At 38.7% G+C, this 16,491-nt stretch overlaps 1 protein-coding gene across 1 annotated transcript in view; it reads left to right on the forward strand.

Annotated features, from left to right (window-relative positions):
* The first annotated feature begins 1,538 nt into the window (after nucleotides 1-1,538).
* The window catches only part of LOC135464355 (pleckstrin homology domain-containing family A member 3-like), a 19,564-nt gene continuing 4,611 nt past the window's right edge, over nucleotides 1,539-16,491 (forward strand). Inside the window, exons 1-9 of the mRNA XM_064741781.1 lie at nucleotides 1,539-1,579; nucleotides 2,548-2,664; nucleotides 5,171-5,326; nucleotides 6,030-6,154; nucleotides 7,222-7,392; nucleotides 13,185-13,225; nucleotides 14,195-14,452; nucleotides 14,945-15,030; nucleotides 15,787-15,845. Coding sequence (XP_064597851.1) covers nucleotides 1,540-1,579; nucleotides 2,548-2,664; nucleotides 5,171-5,326; nucleotides 6,030-6,154; nucleotides 7,222-7,392; nucleotides 13,185-13,225; nucleotides 14,195-14,452; nucleotides 14,945-15,030; nucleotides 15,787-15,845 — 1,053 coding nt within the window. The 5' untranslated portion in view covers nucleotide 1,539. The remainder of the gene's footprint in view (nucleotides 1,580-2,547; nucleotides 2,665-5,170; nucleotides 5,327-6,029; nucleotides 6,155-7,221; nucleotides 7,393-13,184; nucleotides 13,226-14,194; nucleotides 14,453-14,944; nucleotides 15,031-15,786; nucleotides 15,846-16,491) is intronic.

Genomic DNA, 16,491 nt, shown 5'->3' on the forward strand with positions numbered 1-16,491 from the left:
CTGAAGACACACATCCCTCATTCTCTGTACCATTTATTAAAACATTTCGGCCTTGTCACTACCACATAGTTCCGCATAATTGATGTGTGAAGTTCAATAGGGGCCTGTTTATAACTTTACACTGAACACTGTGTAAAGCAGTTTGTAGAAGGGTGACTAAAACGCATCAGTATGTACTGGTTTCCAAAACATGTTTTGTCACATCCGCCGTCAAGCCATAGTCATGGAATTGCCGCTACAAAGGGTACGTCATAGAATTTAACTGAGCACAAATTTTATTCCGTGATATTTTATGGAATCGGATTTTTGTAAGATTTAGCAATTTCTTTCCAGTTTTTTCATACACTTCTGTTTACCTCCCTTTGCCTACTAGGCCGATCATCAGTACTGTTGCACTTAGCCCTAGTGGGTTGAACAAGTTAACGTCAGACAAAAACTAACACGATGAGACAATTCAAGCATTTCACTATTCAGGTCTTTTCCTTAAAAACAGCATTAAAGTAAAGTTCTTATGGCACTCATTTTTACATCGCTTTGCGGGTGGTGTGGCTCTTCAGCTGTCACAATAATACTCTCGAAAATTGGACCCTCTTCAATGACCACGGCCTCTGCTATGACGTTTGGCAATTTACTCAAAGTAATAATAATTTACCCAAACGTAGGCAAAAGGAGACACATAGATTCTGTTTAGCAAGAAACCACGTTTCGCGAGCAGTTGTGACCAAAGGCGCCAAGTATCTCTAACTGACTGCTAAACCAAGAAATTGTGTCCACTGGAAATTTAAGGTTTTTGATAACGTTCATGATGAAAGCGGTCGGAGAAGGTAACTTTGACGGATGAAGCAAAAAGTGAATTTGATAACAGTTCTCTCCCCTGTTTAAGAGAATCACGGTGCAAACGCCGTGATTTAGACAAGACTTTTATTTTTTTTATTTATTTATTTGTTTATTTACCTATTTTGTATTTTCATTAACAAGTCTGACTGAGTAAATTGTGTCCGGTTTGTTTTATATTCCCCAATTTTTTTCGAAACCGAACATGTATGTGCATATTTTGTGGTCAATTTGGGTATTTCTCTGCAGCAACCCGCGTCTTCGTCATTTATTCTTTTACATATAACTATCATACATCATGGCATATGTATCGTTTTAATATTTATGATATTTTTAAAACTGACAGCATCTTCAAAGAATCTGCCTACAAATGTACTTTATTTTCGAGTCAAATTTTTTCTCCCAAAATTAGAAATTCAGAACAAAAGCATGAAGACGTCACACGTTCTATGGTGAAAAAAATAATGAGTAAATAAAAAAAGGGTGAGAGTATCCGAGACAGTTTTAGGCCTGAAATCAGTTATATCACCTTACTCTCGATTACATGACAGTCAAGTCTTTAATCTCATGCATGTCATATACAACTTCAATGTAAACAAAGACACGCTTTGCAGCTGGATACGAAAGTGAAAAACCGGAAGTGTGAAAAGTACGCATCTCTCGCTGTGATGCTAGCTTTGTATGTTGACGTTGATCATAACAAACATGGAAGGTACCTTGTGGAAATGGACGAATTACTTCTCAGGTTTGGCAACGAGCATGATTTTTCTTACCTTCTCGGTGATGAAATTTTATTCTTTTAAGCAGTAATTATGTAGACGGTTCTTACATTCCACTGACAGCACGTTATAAACGAACCGCCCGCTGACTGAGAAAAACAAAATAAAAAACGCATTGAGAAAGACAGTTGAGGATCCTGGTTAGGACCAGGAAATGGAATGAGAACAAAAATGAATGCGACATGCAACAAGTACAACACCGTTTTATTCAATACAGACCAACTTCTGTCCATATGGTTGGCTCTCTCTCGTTTTTCTTCAACTCTCTTTATACTGGGCTGACGGAGTATCGTAATCACAGGGGCAACCAATGGTAAACCATACACCGATTCACGCCATGTCTCATAAGGCCTCTCTAAACCATGACTGCGGTCCAAAACTGGTGTCATCTTTGGTTCTTTTACCTGGGATCAAACCTGGGCCATGTCATACCATGTCTTTAAGAATGGTAGACGTTGCTGACTTGCTCAGTGCTCAGCCAAAAACAAAACTCACAAAAACATCCAAAAATCTCTGAATTTGTACATTCATGGTGCAGCTAGCTGTCGTCCCTTTGTTTGCCAGCCGAGCACATAAACTGCACTAGAATAAATGCTCACGATTGTTGGATATAAGCACAAGATTCATTGCTAGTACTTTGTGATCATGAATCATGAGGTATTACCCTGTAAGTGTGACATTGGTTTCATGGCTTTGCCTGAGCGCGTTGTTGGTGTAGATCATGTTTTGTGGAATGTCATGTAACCATGTATTGACAAATCAATAGAAGCTAAGAATCACTCTATTAGGTATAATAATTTATGCTGTATAATTTAACACTTTAGGTTTGTATTAGATGATACTATTATGTTTTATGATGCTTGTACATGTATTACAAATGATACAAGTAAATGCTGTCGTATAAATTTGTATGTTGTATAATTCTGTACTTCAGGTTGGCAGCCACGATGGTTCGTATTGGATGATGGTATACTGTCATATTACAAATCACAGGAGGATGTCAACAGCGGATGTAAAGGTTCAATCAAAATGACAGTCTGTGATGTTGTTGGTAAGCTACTTGTGAATATTGTTCGAAGTGGTAAAACATAAATGTGGTAGATTAGTCTGGTGTCGTCTTTTAACATGAGCCATTCACTAAACATAGGGCCTGTGTGCAAAATGACATGAAACTCTTTAGCCATTAACTTTTGGCAAGTGTTTCACTACTACATTTTTTTTTACCGCTTTGACTGACTGGATTTGAGATGAAGCAGTAGTATTCTAGTGGTTTCACTTGAAGTTTGATATAAAAATAATGGACTTTCATAAGAACATTTAAAGGACTTTAAATGATACATTTGATGCCAAAATGTGACACTTGATAAATGTGTATAGCAGTACTTGGGTGGCTTATAAGTGATGCACAAAAATGGCTTTAAAAGAAGTCAAATTTTTCCGCAGTTTTGAAATTACATGTAATTGATTTCTCACGGGGGTCATCTAGCTAATACATATACGTGTAGCATGTGTTGAAAATGACGTTTTCCCAATAGGATGTCAGCCCATTTTTTCTCCTCCCCCATGATATGGTAGTAATGTTGCTGAAGTGGTGTTAATAAACAAACAAATGTGAAAACACGAAAACTGAGCCCACAAAATTAGGTGAAATGAGTGACTTAGTCATGGATGAATTTTTAGACCAATCACAGTAGCTGCTGCATATTCCTTACAGCAGATGCGATGCTCTGTGCACTCGATTTACGTTACTGCTGCCACTAACAAAATTTGTACAGAAATCTTGAACAAGGCCGAGGCCACAGCAAAGGGTCACGGTGATGAGGCAGGTATTGATGTCAGAAAACGCAAAAACTCTGTTTATACCTTCTGTTATAATAATGCATGTACTTCATACACATGCATTCTTGTTGTCTAAAAAACGATTAGTAATAATGCAGCAAACACTTGAAACTATCTTATTTGCTGAATGTTGATTAAATAGTTCCGCCCAATGACACAAGTGCTGAGGCTAAGCCTGAAATCTTATTTGCTGAATATTGATTAAATAGTTCCGCCCAATGACACAAGTGCTGAGGCTAAGTCTGAAATCTTATTTGCTGAATGTTGATTAAATAGTTCTGCCCAATGACACAAGTGCTGAGGCTAAGCCTAAGCAACCCTAAATGCATCACACAGGCTCTGATGGTTGAGCTTGGTTGAGGTGAAGTTATGTAAAGAGAGTGTAGACAGTGGCACATCCACTGTGAGGAGAGTATCATTACTCCTCCTCAGAAACAACGAGTCTGAGTTCAATCCTAGGTCTGGCCAATCCACCAGTTTTGACTTGGCAGTTTTAATCAGTGCTTGCATGGATATCAGCATGAGATAGGTGCACTATTGACTTTTCACGCATTACCTGTAATATTGGGGCATAGACTGTATATGAGAAATGGCGAGTCTAGTGGTCTATCTGGCCAAGAAAAGCCAATAGTGCACCTTGAGGGATGTGTCAAACATTGCTTGACATGGTGATGTCATTATACTCTGTCTAGTATGTTCAACATGGAATTCTGCGGTATAAACAGCGGTATAACCAGTATACATGTACATGTTAATATCACAGCAATGCTAATAGTTTCAAAGTGATGTTTAAAGCCCGACAAAACAAATGAAGTTGTGAACGGGGAATGTTGCAGAATTTAAAATCCCTTAAGTTGCACAAGTGAGAAGCCATTGTTATGTCAAAATGGAGCGCAGTGCAACATCTACAATGTGTCAGTGTTTCAGTTTGTGACAGTTTTTAATGTGTCGTCATGAAGGAGGAAGATCTGACGTCAGTGACTGTCCTGGGGATTAGCTACAAAAACGGCCTGAATCGCAGTAGAACACACCGTTTTCTTCTGTGGTGGTACTGTGCTTGTGTACTTCATTGATGTTTGATAAGAACACCATATACATTGAGAAGGGGGCCTCCGTGGCTCAGGCGGTTAGCACGCTAGGGCAGCGTAGTGACCCAAGAGCCTCTTAACAATGCGGTCGCTGTGAGTTCAAGTCCAGCTCATGCTGGCTTCCTCTCGGGCCGTAAGTGGGAAAGTCTGTCAGTAAACTGCGGATGGTCGTGGGTTTCCCCCGGGCTGTGCCCGGTTTCCACCCACCATAATGCTGGCCGCCTTCGTATAAATGAAATATTCTTGAGTACGGGGTAAAACACCAATCAAATAAATAAATAAATAAATACATTGAGAATTATTAGACCATATTGTGTCAGGCAGGAAGTAGTCTAAAGGGATCCCCAATCAATGACGCTAAGGTCTTGATTCCAGGCATTGGACAGGTGGCCACTGCAGTTAAACATAAAACTGATTATCGACTCATGAAACCAATGCATATGTGCACATCAGTACATAATGTCATAGGCATGAAAAAATCAGGTATAAATTGCTTACACTAGCGATCTGTAACTGATTCAGTCCATCAAGGTGCTCAAAAACATGTATTACCTCATTAAGTGGCCTTCAGAAAGTATTTTGTTTCACAGCTGGCAAACTTGCTGTTCATGTTCACATTTTGTCTGACAGTTCATCAAACTGACAATACCAGGCTGGATTTGATCATCCCTGGAGAGCAGCATTTCTACGTGAAGGCAGCCACACCACAAGAACGACAACAATGGTTGGTTGCCTTGGGAAGCTCCAAAGCCTGTACAGCCAATGGCACACCTCCAGCTGATACAGGTAAAATCAAGAGATCACTGCAATGAAGAAAATGACAAACTGTGAGATGAAATATCCATGTTTATAATTAGTGGGATTTTCTCTTTTTTTATCCAACTGTAAAGCTAATTGATCATTTCTCATAACCATTTCTTTCGCCATCTTAGCTGCTACAAGTGGTAGTTTTTCATTTTTTTTTCTGTCTACTCTGTCCCGTAATATGACGTAGGTGATATTGTGGATAGAATAGACAGAAGACCCTGCTGCTGAATTCAAATAAGTGCCTACTCTACATGGACATTCTGTCGTTTTCTTGATGGATTCTGTTGATATTTCCAATAGACTCGCATGATTGTCCGCATGACACTCTCAGTATGCCATGAAGTACAAATGTGTGTAAAACGAAATGCTTTATTTCTGTAAGAGGTAAAACTTTTTCCAATCTCCTCCTTCTTTATATGAACAGTACAAATATAAAAGTATGATCTGGCCTGTTGAAAGAACATAAAGACCCTAAAATGCCACAGAATTTGTTTTTGTATTATAACCTGAAACATCAATCCTGAGGAACGAAACGAACAATCAAATATCAGCAGCCTAGGTGCAAATTTGATATTCATCCATGGTCTGAAATAGCTGTTATCTGTTCATTGTGTTAGTCTTGTTATACCAGTAAATTGGGACATACACATAGAAGACATCTTATCCCTCTTGTTATCCCCAGGTGAGCTGTCACCTGACAACCTGAGAACAAAAAAGTCTGAGCTGCGACTGTACTGCGATGTGTTGATGCAGCGGGTGCACGCAGTGAAGACGGCAGCCACAGCCAGTGACACGCCAGATATTGAGGTATTACCGACATGTTCTTGGAGCCCTCTGTGGCCCAGTGGTAGCACAATAATGCAGGAGCCTCTACCCAATGTGGTCGCTGTGAGTTCGTGCTGACTTTCTCTCCTGCCATACGTGGGAAGGTCTCGCAGCAACCTGCAGATGGTTGTGGGTTTCTCTGGGCTCTGCTGGGTTTCCTTCAACTATGATGATGGCCATTGTCGCATAAGTGAAATATTCTTGAGTACAGCATAAAACACAAATCAAATAAACGAATAAGTCGGATGTTTGAATCTATCTTAGTGTTTTAGGGCTGTGGTTTAGGTCGAAATATTTCGGGGTGAAATGGAGTGGTTTCCTACAGCCATATTTAAGTTTCACATACGGTGCATTTGCATACGTGTAACCTGACCTACCCCAGTGACTAAGGTACTCATTTTGCCCGATTTTGACGGTTTTATTCATCATTATTAGTCGAAAGAGGGGGCCTCCGTGGGTCAGTCGGTTAGAGCGCTAGCGCAGCGCAATGACCCAGAAGTCTCTCACCAATGCGGTCGCTGTGAGTTCAAGTCCAGCTCATGCTGGCTTCCTCTCCAGTCGTACGTGGGAAGGTGTGTCAGCAACCTGCGGATGGTCGTGGGTTTCCCCCGGGCTGTGCCCGGATTCCTCCAACCATAACGCTGGTCGCCGTCGTATAAGTGAAATATTCTTGAGTACAGCATAAAACACTAATCTCATAAATAAATAAATTAGTCGAAAAAGATGTTCTCAGGGCTTTTTGGATTTGTTTATTTATTTGGTTGGTGTTGTACACCGTACTCAAGAGTATTTCACTTATACGACGGCAGCCAGTATTATTTGTGAGAGGAGAGCAAAACCCACACCCATCCGCAGAGTTTTTATACACTGTAGGATTATACTGTACTGAGAAGATTTCAGTTGGATCACAAGATGCAATATTAGCAATATTTTGTGATGTTTTCCAGGGCAAAATTTGAGCTCATTTACCAAGAATTGTTGAGATCGGGATTAAAACATCAGTCAAACACATTGAATTAAATCAGTCAAATTTCTTGTTTGTTTTTCAGCAACTTGATGATGCCACCTCATTACTGAGCGCCACATGTGATGCTTTCATACAAACGCTAGAGGACTGTATGAAGCTTGCCCATGCCAAGATTGTCCACCACACCCCACTCACTCCACAGTCCCCAGGGTCAGCACTACCCCCCAGCCCACTTAGAGTCTCACATAAAAAAGTAAGCTACATGTATCAAAATATAATTTAAACGTATTTGTTCAGAGATAGAATAAGGTCTGCAGACTTTAATACTGGCATCTTTAAAATTATTCTCCAGATACAATTTTATACTTTATTTTTTGTTAAAATAAAACACGGAATAATAACCTAATACAGAGATGGTTTTTAGCTGTCTGCGGGTAGCCATGGTGGTAGGAGAGGTAGATGGGGTGAATAAAATTCTGGTGGATTTACTCTGAATGTGTGCTTTGTAAATGAAAGTTTACGAAAATGAAATAAGTTATTAATTATAATTTTAAATTTAATTTAAGCTCAAGTGACTTTATTTCCACCATTTTTATCCCTTTGGCACAACTGAAGGTGTGCTTTTGAATCTGGATTCATGACACACTGACACATATTTTGTTAGTACAACTGAATGTGTGCTATTGAATTTGGATTCATGACACACTAACATATCTCATTAGTACAATTGAATGCTTGGTTTGAGTCTGGATTCATGACACACTAACATATCTCGTTAGTACAATTGAATGCTTGGTTTGAGTCTGGATTCATGACACACTAACATATCTCGTTAGAACAGCTGAATGTGTACTTTTGAATCTGGAGTCATGACACACTGACACATATCTCGTTAGTACAACTGAATGTGTGCTTTTGAATCTGGAGTCATGACACACTAACACATATCTCGTTAGTACAACTGAATGTGTGCTTTTGAATCTGGAGTCATGACACACTAACACATATCTCGTTAGTACAACTGAATGTGTGCTTTTGAATCTGGATTCATAACACACCAACACATATCTTGTTAGTACAATTGAATGTGTGGTTTGAGTCTGGATTCATGACACACTAACATGTATCTCGTTAGTACAGTTGAATGTGTGGTTTGAGTCTGGATTCTTGACACTAACACATATCTCGTTACAACTGAATGTGTGCTTTTGAATCTGGAGTCATGACACACTGACACATATCTTGTTAGTACAACTGAATGTGTGCTTTGAATCTGGAGTCATGACACATTAACACATATCTCTTTAGTACAACTGAATGTGTGCTTTTGAATCTGGATTCTTGACACACTAACATATATCTCGTTAGTACAACTGAATGTGTGCCTATGAATCTGGAGTCATGACACTAACACATATCTCGTTAGTACAACTGAATGTGTCCTTTTGAATCTGGATTCTTGACACACTAACATATATCTCGTTAGTACAACTGAATGTGTGGTTTTAAATCTGGAGTCTTGACACACTAAGACATATCTCGTTAGTACACCTGAATGTGTGCTTTGAGTCTGGATTCATAACACACTAACACATATCTCGTTAGTACAACTGAATGTGTGCTTTTGAATCTGGATTCTTGACACACTAACATATATCTTGTTAGTACAACTGAATGTGCTTTTGAATCTGGATTCTTGACACACTAACATATATCTCGTTAGTACAACTGAATGTGTGCTTTTGAATCTGGATTCTTGACACACTAATATATATCTTGTTAGTACAACTGAATGTGTGCTTTTGAATCTGGATTCTTGACACACTAACATATATCTCGTTAGTACAACTGAATGTGTGCTTTTGAATCTGGATTCATGACACACTAACATATATCTCGTTAACACAACTGAATGTGTGCTTTTGAATCTGGAGTCATGACACACTAACACATATGTCGTTAGTACAACTGAATGTGTCCTTTTGAATCTGGATTCTTGACACACTAACATATATCTCGTTAGTACAACTGAATGTGTGCTTTTGAATCTGGATTCATAACACACTAACACATATCTCGTTAGTACAACTGAATGTGTGGTTTTCAATCTGGATTCTTGACACACTAACACATATCTCGTTAGTACAACTGAATATGTGCTTTTGAATCTGGATTCTTGACACACTAACACATCTCGTTAGTACAACTGATTGTGTGCTTTTGAATCTGGATTCTTGACACACAAACATATATCTCGGTGGTACAACTGATTGTGTGCTTTTGAATCTGGATTCTTGACACACTAACACATATCTCGTTAGTACAACTGAATGTGTGCTTTTGAATCTGGATTCTTGACACACTAATATATATCTCGTTAGTACAACTGAATGTGTGCTTTTGAATCTGGATTCTTGACACACTAACACATATCTCGTTTGTACAACTGAATGTGTGCTTTTGAATCTGGATTCTTGACACACTAACATATATCTCGTTAGTACAACTGAATGTGTGCTTTTGAATCTGGATTCATAACACACTAACACATATCTCGTTAGTACAACTGAATGTGTGGTTTTGAATCTGGATTCTTGACACACTAACACATATCTCGTTAGTACAAATGAATATGTGCTTTTGAATCTGGATTCTTGACACACTAACACATCTCGTTAGTACAACTGATTGTGTGCTTTTGAATCTGGATTCTTGACACACAAACATATATCTCGGTGGTACAACTGATTGTGTGCTTTTGAATCTGGATTCTTGACACACTAATATATATCTCGTTTGTACAACTGAATGTGTCCTTTTGAATCTGGATTCTTGACACACTAACATATATCTCGTTAGTACAACTGAATGTGTGCTTTTGAATCTGGATTCTTGACACACTAACACATATCTCGTTTGTACAACTGAATGTGTGCTTTTGAATCTGGATTCTTGACACACTAACATATATCTCGTTAGTACAACTGAATGTGTGCTTTTGAATCTGGATTCTTGACACACTAATATATATCTTGTTAGTACAACTGAATGTGTGCTTTTGAATCTGGATTCTTGACACACTAACACATATCTCGTTAGTACAAATGAATATGTGCTTTTGAATCTGGATTCTTGACACACTAACACATCTCATTAGTACAACTGATTGTGTGCTTTTGAATCTGGATTCTTGACACACAAACATATATCTCGGTGGTACAACTGATTGTGTGCTTTTGAATCTGGATTCTTGACACACTAACACATATCTCGTTTGTACAACTGAATGTGTGCTTTTGAATCTGGATTCTTGACACACTAATATATATCTCGTTAGTACAACTGAATGTGTGCTTTTGAATCTGGATTCTTGACACACTAACACATATCTCGTTAGTACAACTGAATGTGTCCTTTTGAATCTGGATTCTTGACACACTAACATATATCTCGTTAGTACAACTGAATGTGTGCTTTTGAATCTGGATTCTTGACACACTAACACATATCTCGTTTGTACAACTGAATGTGTGCTTTTGAATCTGGATTCTTGACACACTAACATATATCTCGTTAGTACAACTGAATGTGTGCTTTTGAATCTGGATTCTTGACACACTAATATATATCTTGTTAGTACAACTGAATGTGTGCTTTTGAATCTGGATTCTTGACACACTAACACATATCTCGTTAGTACAAATGAATATGTGCTTTTGAATCTGGATTCGTGACACACTAACTCATATCTCGGTGGTACAACTGATTGTGTGCTTTTGAATCTGGATTCTTGACACACTAACATATATCTCGTTAGTACAACTGAATGTGTGCTTTTGAATCTGGAGTCATGACACACTGACACATATCTCGGTAGTACAACTGAATGTGTGGTTTTCAATCTGGAGTCATGATACACTAACACATATCTCGTTAGTACAACTGAATGTGTGCTTTGAATCTGGATTCTTGACACACTGACATATATCTTGTTAGTACAACTGAATGTGTGCTTTGAATCTGGAGTCATGACACACTAAGATATCTTGTTAATACAACTGAATGTGTGCTTTTGAGCCTGGATTCATGACACACTAACACATATTTTAGTACATGCACAAGTGAAATACTAGAGCATTTGTAAGATGGAATCCATGTACTCAGTTGAGGCTGAGTATATGTCTTTGTCTTACAGCAGATCATCTAGTTGTGAAGATTAAATTAAAAGGAAGATGGTGTACACATCTATGTACAACATAGGATAGCTACACAGAATGGAATGTAGGATAGATACACAGGATGGAATGTAGGCTAGCTACACAGAATGGAATGTACGGTAGCTACACAGAATGGAATGTAGGATAGCTACACAGGATGGAATGTAGGATAGCTACACAGAATGGAATGTATGGTAGCTACACAGAATGGAATGTAGGATAGCTACACAGAATGGAATGTAGGGTAGCTACACAGAATGGAATGTAGGATAGCTACACAGAATGGAATGTAGGGTAGCTACACAGAATGGAATGTAGGGTAGCTACACAGAATGGAATGTAGGGTAGCTACACAGAATGGAATGTAGGATAGCTACACAGAATGGAATGTAGGGTAGCTACACAGAATGGAATGTAGGATAGCTACACAGAATGGAATGTAGGATAGCTACACAGAATGAATGTAGGGTAGCTACACAGAATGGAATGTAGGATAGCTACACAGAATGGAATGTAGGGTAGCTACACAGAATGGAATGTAGGGTAGCTACACAGAATGGAATGTAGGGTAGCTACACAGAATGGAATGTAGATAGCTACACAGAATGGAATGTAGGGTAGCTACACAGAATGGAATGTAGGATAGCTACACAGAATGGAATGCAGGCTAGCTACACAGGATTGAATGTAGGCTAGCTACACAGAATGGAATGTAGGGTAGCTACACAGAATGCAATGTAGGATAGCTACACAGAATGCAATGTAGGGTAGCTACACAGAATGGAATGTAGGGTAGCTACACAGGATGGAATGTAGGCTAGCTACACAGAATGGAATGTAGGTAGCTACACAGAATGGAATGTATGAATAGCTACACAGAATGGAATGTAGGGTAGCTACACAGAATGGAATGTAGGGTAGCTACACAGAATGGAATGTAGGGTAGCTACACAGAATGGAATGTAGGATAGCTACACAGAATGGAATGTAGGGTAGCTACACAGAATGGAATGTAGGATAGCTACACAGAATGGAATGTAGGATAGCTACACAGAATGGATGTAGGGTAGCTACACAGAATGGAATGTAGGATAGCTACACAGAATGGAATGTAGGGTAGCTACACAGAATGGAATGTAGGGTAGCTACACAGAATGGAATGTAGGGTAGCTACACAGAATGGAATGTAGGATAGCTACACAGAATGGAATGTAGGGTAGCTACACAGAATGGAAATGTAGGATAGCTACACAGAATGGAATGCAGACTAGCTACACAGGATTGAATGTAGGCTAGCTACACAGATGGAATGTAGGGTAGCTACACAGAATGCAATGTAGGATAGCTACACAGAATGCAATGTAGGGTAGCTACACAGAATGGAATGTAGGGTAGCTACACAGGATGGAATGTAGGCTAGCTACACAGAATGGAATGTAGGGTAGCTACACAGAATGGGATGTAGGATAGCTACACAGAATGCAATGTAGAGTAGCTACACAGAATGCAATGTAGGGTAGCTACACAGAATGGAATGCAGGCTAGCTACATAGAATGGAATGTAGGGTAGCTACACAGAATGGGATGTAGGGTAGCTACACAGAATGCAATGTAGGGTAGCTACACAGAATGGAATGTAGAGTAGCTACACAGAATGAAATGTAGGGTAGGTACACAGAATGGGATGTAGAGTAGTTACACAGAATGGAATGCAGGCTAGCTACACAGAATGGGGGAGAGGGAGGGGGTTGGCCACCGTGTGATGACAATTGCTTGACAAATGTTCAACTTCACCTTCAGATAAATAAGAATTAATTTCTATTTCCAGTCATCGAGAAATTCAGTACACAGATCAAGTTCATCAGAAAGGTCAGATTTCAGTGGTTTTATTATCAGTCTCCTGTTATGTTTGAATTTATTTATTTATTGATTTATTTATTTATTTGTTGTTTTGAACAGTACTCAAGAATATTCCTCTTATGCCAAACTAAAAAATCCAGAAAATGGAATAAAAATGATATTGCAAGTCCACTTTTCATTTTTATTGAAAATGAAATGTTTCTAGTATTAAATTTGTACCCCTACTTCTTCTAAAATGTGGAACAACTGGTCTGCTCATTTTAGCCAATAAATATGTAATTCTAGCAGGAATATTGAGTCTCTTTTTTCTATCATGGTTAGACCATCTAATGAACAAGATACTCATATCTTTACTTTTCCAAAAGGCTAGTAAAGAAATGTAACATTCTATAATTTCAACACTACTAATATCTGTCCAAGATTTGAGAAGAATTAAGGTACTTTACGATATACTGGATCTCTGAATAATCTACACAGTGTTCTTATTCAGCATACAATTTATGCGTAGCGTACAAATCCAATCTCCAGAATTGTCGCCTGTCACAGCCATACATGTAGCCCAGCACTACTCTCTGAGAGCAATGTTTATTATCTTTTCACTGGTTTTCACGCAAGCCCCAATGGGCATTATATCCACCCTAATTCCTCAAATTTTTCGCATATGAAAGAGCAACTTTCAGTGCAATTTATGCACGTTTTTCATTTGATTGTGGGGGACAAAACTATGTTTTTGGCATTGGCCAGGTACAGGGCTTCACAAAAGGTACAATTTTATCAGTCACTACAAAATAATACTTTCATTATTGAAGAATTACAGTAGCTGCCTGTGGTTCAAATCCAAGTAATTCTGGTCAATCTTCTTTGCTTTTTTTTCCCCCATTAACATGAACATTAAATATAGAGTTCAGCCTACCAGAACTGGTAAAAGACTGGCAACACTTTTTTGATGACAGCTTTGAATTTGTTTTGTAATTGCAGTGTAAGTGCCATGAGACAGAGGGGGGAAAGTCAGTCGTCATACTCACGTCAATCTTCACGCTCGTCTGTCAATTCCGAAACCTCGCAACAGCCCTCCCCCAAACCCTCCCTAAACGCCATTGCTGATGATGAGTCCAGTAAAGATATCGTCCAATCCAACGCATCTTCAAAACACAACTGTAGCTCACATCCAGAAGAGAGTGTGGTTTCCATAGCTACGAACAGAATACCCACGTTTTTTAGCAACATGTCAAGCAGGTGTGTATGCACTAGTGTAGTACTACATTAAGATGAAAAATCACATTTTACGATTTATTTCTTTAATGCCTTATTCAAGAATTCTGCAAATGGAGGTTGGTTTTATTGGATTGGAGGAAACTGGAGTGTTGGGGATAAACCACCAACACAGATATTGTATTGATGGAAGACAAATGTTAGACTGTGGAGACAGTTTAGTAATTTATTGTCACCAAGGCCCCACAAACAGCGAGGCTCTCCAGTTTTCTCTTTGCCACTGTATAATTGAGAAACTCTTGAGTATGGCATTATGCATGACATATACAAGAATAAAAAAAAATGTTTAAATAAATTAAACAAACAAATCTATAGTTCCTTCACTTTGAAAACCTGGACACCATGACATAAGTGAGTAAGTTGTAAATCAGCATTCGCATATGGAGGCATTTTTTTAAGATATTTGTGAAAGGAGATGCAGAAAATGCTAATTTTTTGTTTTGGTCCAATTGTCAGTTTTGTGGACATTCGGTTTCAAGAAGACGGTGAGATTCCTGTGGAGCATTTTCTACAAAGTTGCCAAAGTCTTGTCCCCTTGTTTGGTGAGATATGTTTTAACCTGTTTTTTCCTCTAGTTACACAGACTTGAAAGAAAAATGTCTTACATAGTTTACTTCCCTTGTCCTGAAATTAGATCCCTTTCTGTTCTCTATTTAAGTATTAAACCATATGGGACTATGGAACAGTTTACAGTTTACTTTGTGAGTTTAGAAATGTGAGAAATTTTAAAATCTTAATAGTCATAGTTGATCACTGTGATCACAGTTAAATCACACCAGTACTTTCAAATGCTAGCTGCTTCGGAGAGTTAAACAGTTCCCTACCTTGGATGGGGGATAATCCATGCAGAGGGAGGTAATATATGTATTACAAAAACACAAGAGTTTTGACCTCTGGGGATGTTTTTGATTGGCTGCCTGTGATTAGTGAGATCAGGGTAATGTAATTCTTAAGGTGTTTATTCAAGCATGTTTTGTATCATGCTATTAAAATTATGCTTTTTGTAAAGCCATGAAATTGGCCAATTCAACCAAAGAAGTTTTGTCCCCAAAATTGAATTAATAATGTTCCTAAATTGCACTGAGAGTTGCTCTTTCATATATGAAATGTGTGAGGAATTTGGGTAATCTGCAAATGACCTTTCATTGGGCGGGTTTGAAAACACACCTCATGTGTCCAAGCTTTATAAAGGCAGTTGCCTCCAACCACTAGAGCAAGGCTTACTCCCTCTGTACTGCCACTGTTATACATTCCGTGCCATCAGACATCAATCCAGGTCAATTTTGTGTCTTTTCCAGACTGTTTACATGGTACAGCGTTTGCCCCGGTTAAAATGGATTATATAGGAAATATTCGGGTAAGTGTCTTGTGTAAATTTAAAACTGAACTGAAGTCTTTGTCTTTAAATGTAGCACATGAATTTATATCTGGATTGCATTCGTCCATCCATCCATTCAAGTGCCTGTGTCACTGACAATTCCGTGTTTCTTATCCAAAAACGGTTTTGCTAAGGAAGCTTGGGGCCTCTGTGGCCGAGGTGGTTGGAGTGCCAGTGGGGCCTCTCACCGACGCAGTTGCTGTGAGTTCCAATTTCCTCCCACAATAACGCTGGCCGCTGTCGTATAAGTGAAACCTTCTTGAGTATAGTGCAAAAAAGCCATTCCAGTAAATATTTGTTATACAGAAATAGTTTAATAAAAGTACTCGGGGATTCCCACTGAAAAATTAGTCCTGATTGACAAAAAATGAGAGACAGACACTATTAATTCACATGGTGCTTAACTTAAGAGGAATAGTAAGCAAAGTACTGGTCTGGTGTCATCAACATGGCATTCCAGTGAGGCAGCACTATAGAAATGTCAGACCTGCTATCAGTAGACACTGTCATAATGTGGAAAGTGGCATTAAACCCCAATGAAACAGTGAAACAAACAGGCTTTGGAGAGGAAATGAGTGGTATAATATAGTGGCCCTTTTTTCTTACTTATTTGGCTTGTTCATAA

The sequence above is a fragment of the Liolophura sinensis genome, chromosome 4 (assembly GCF_032854445.1).
Source record: "Liolophura sinensis isolate JHLJ2023 chromosome 4, CUHK_Ljap_v2, whole genome shotgun sequence".
Lineage (NCBI taxonomy): Eukaryota > Metazoa > Mollusca > Polyplacophora > Chitonida > Chitonidae > Liolophura > Liolophura sinensis.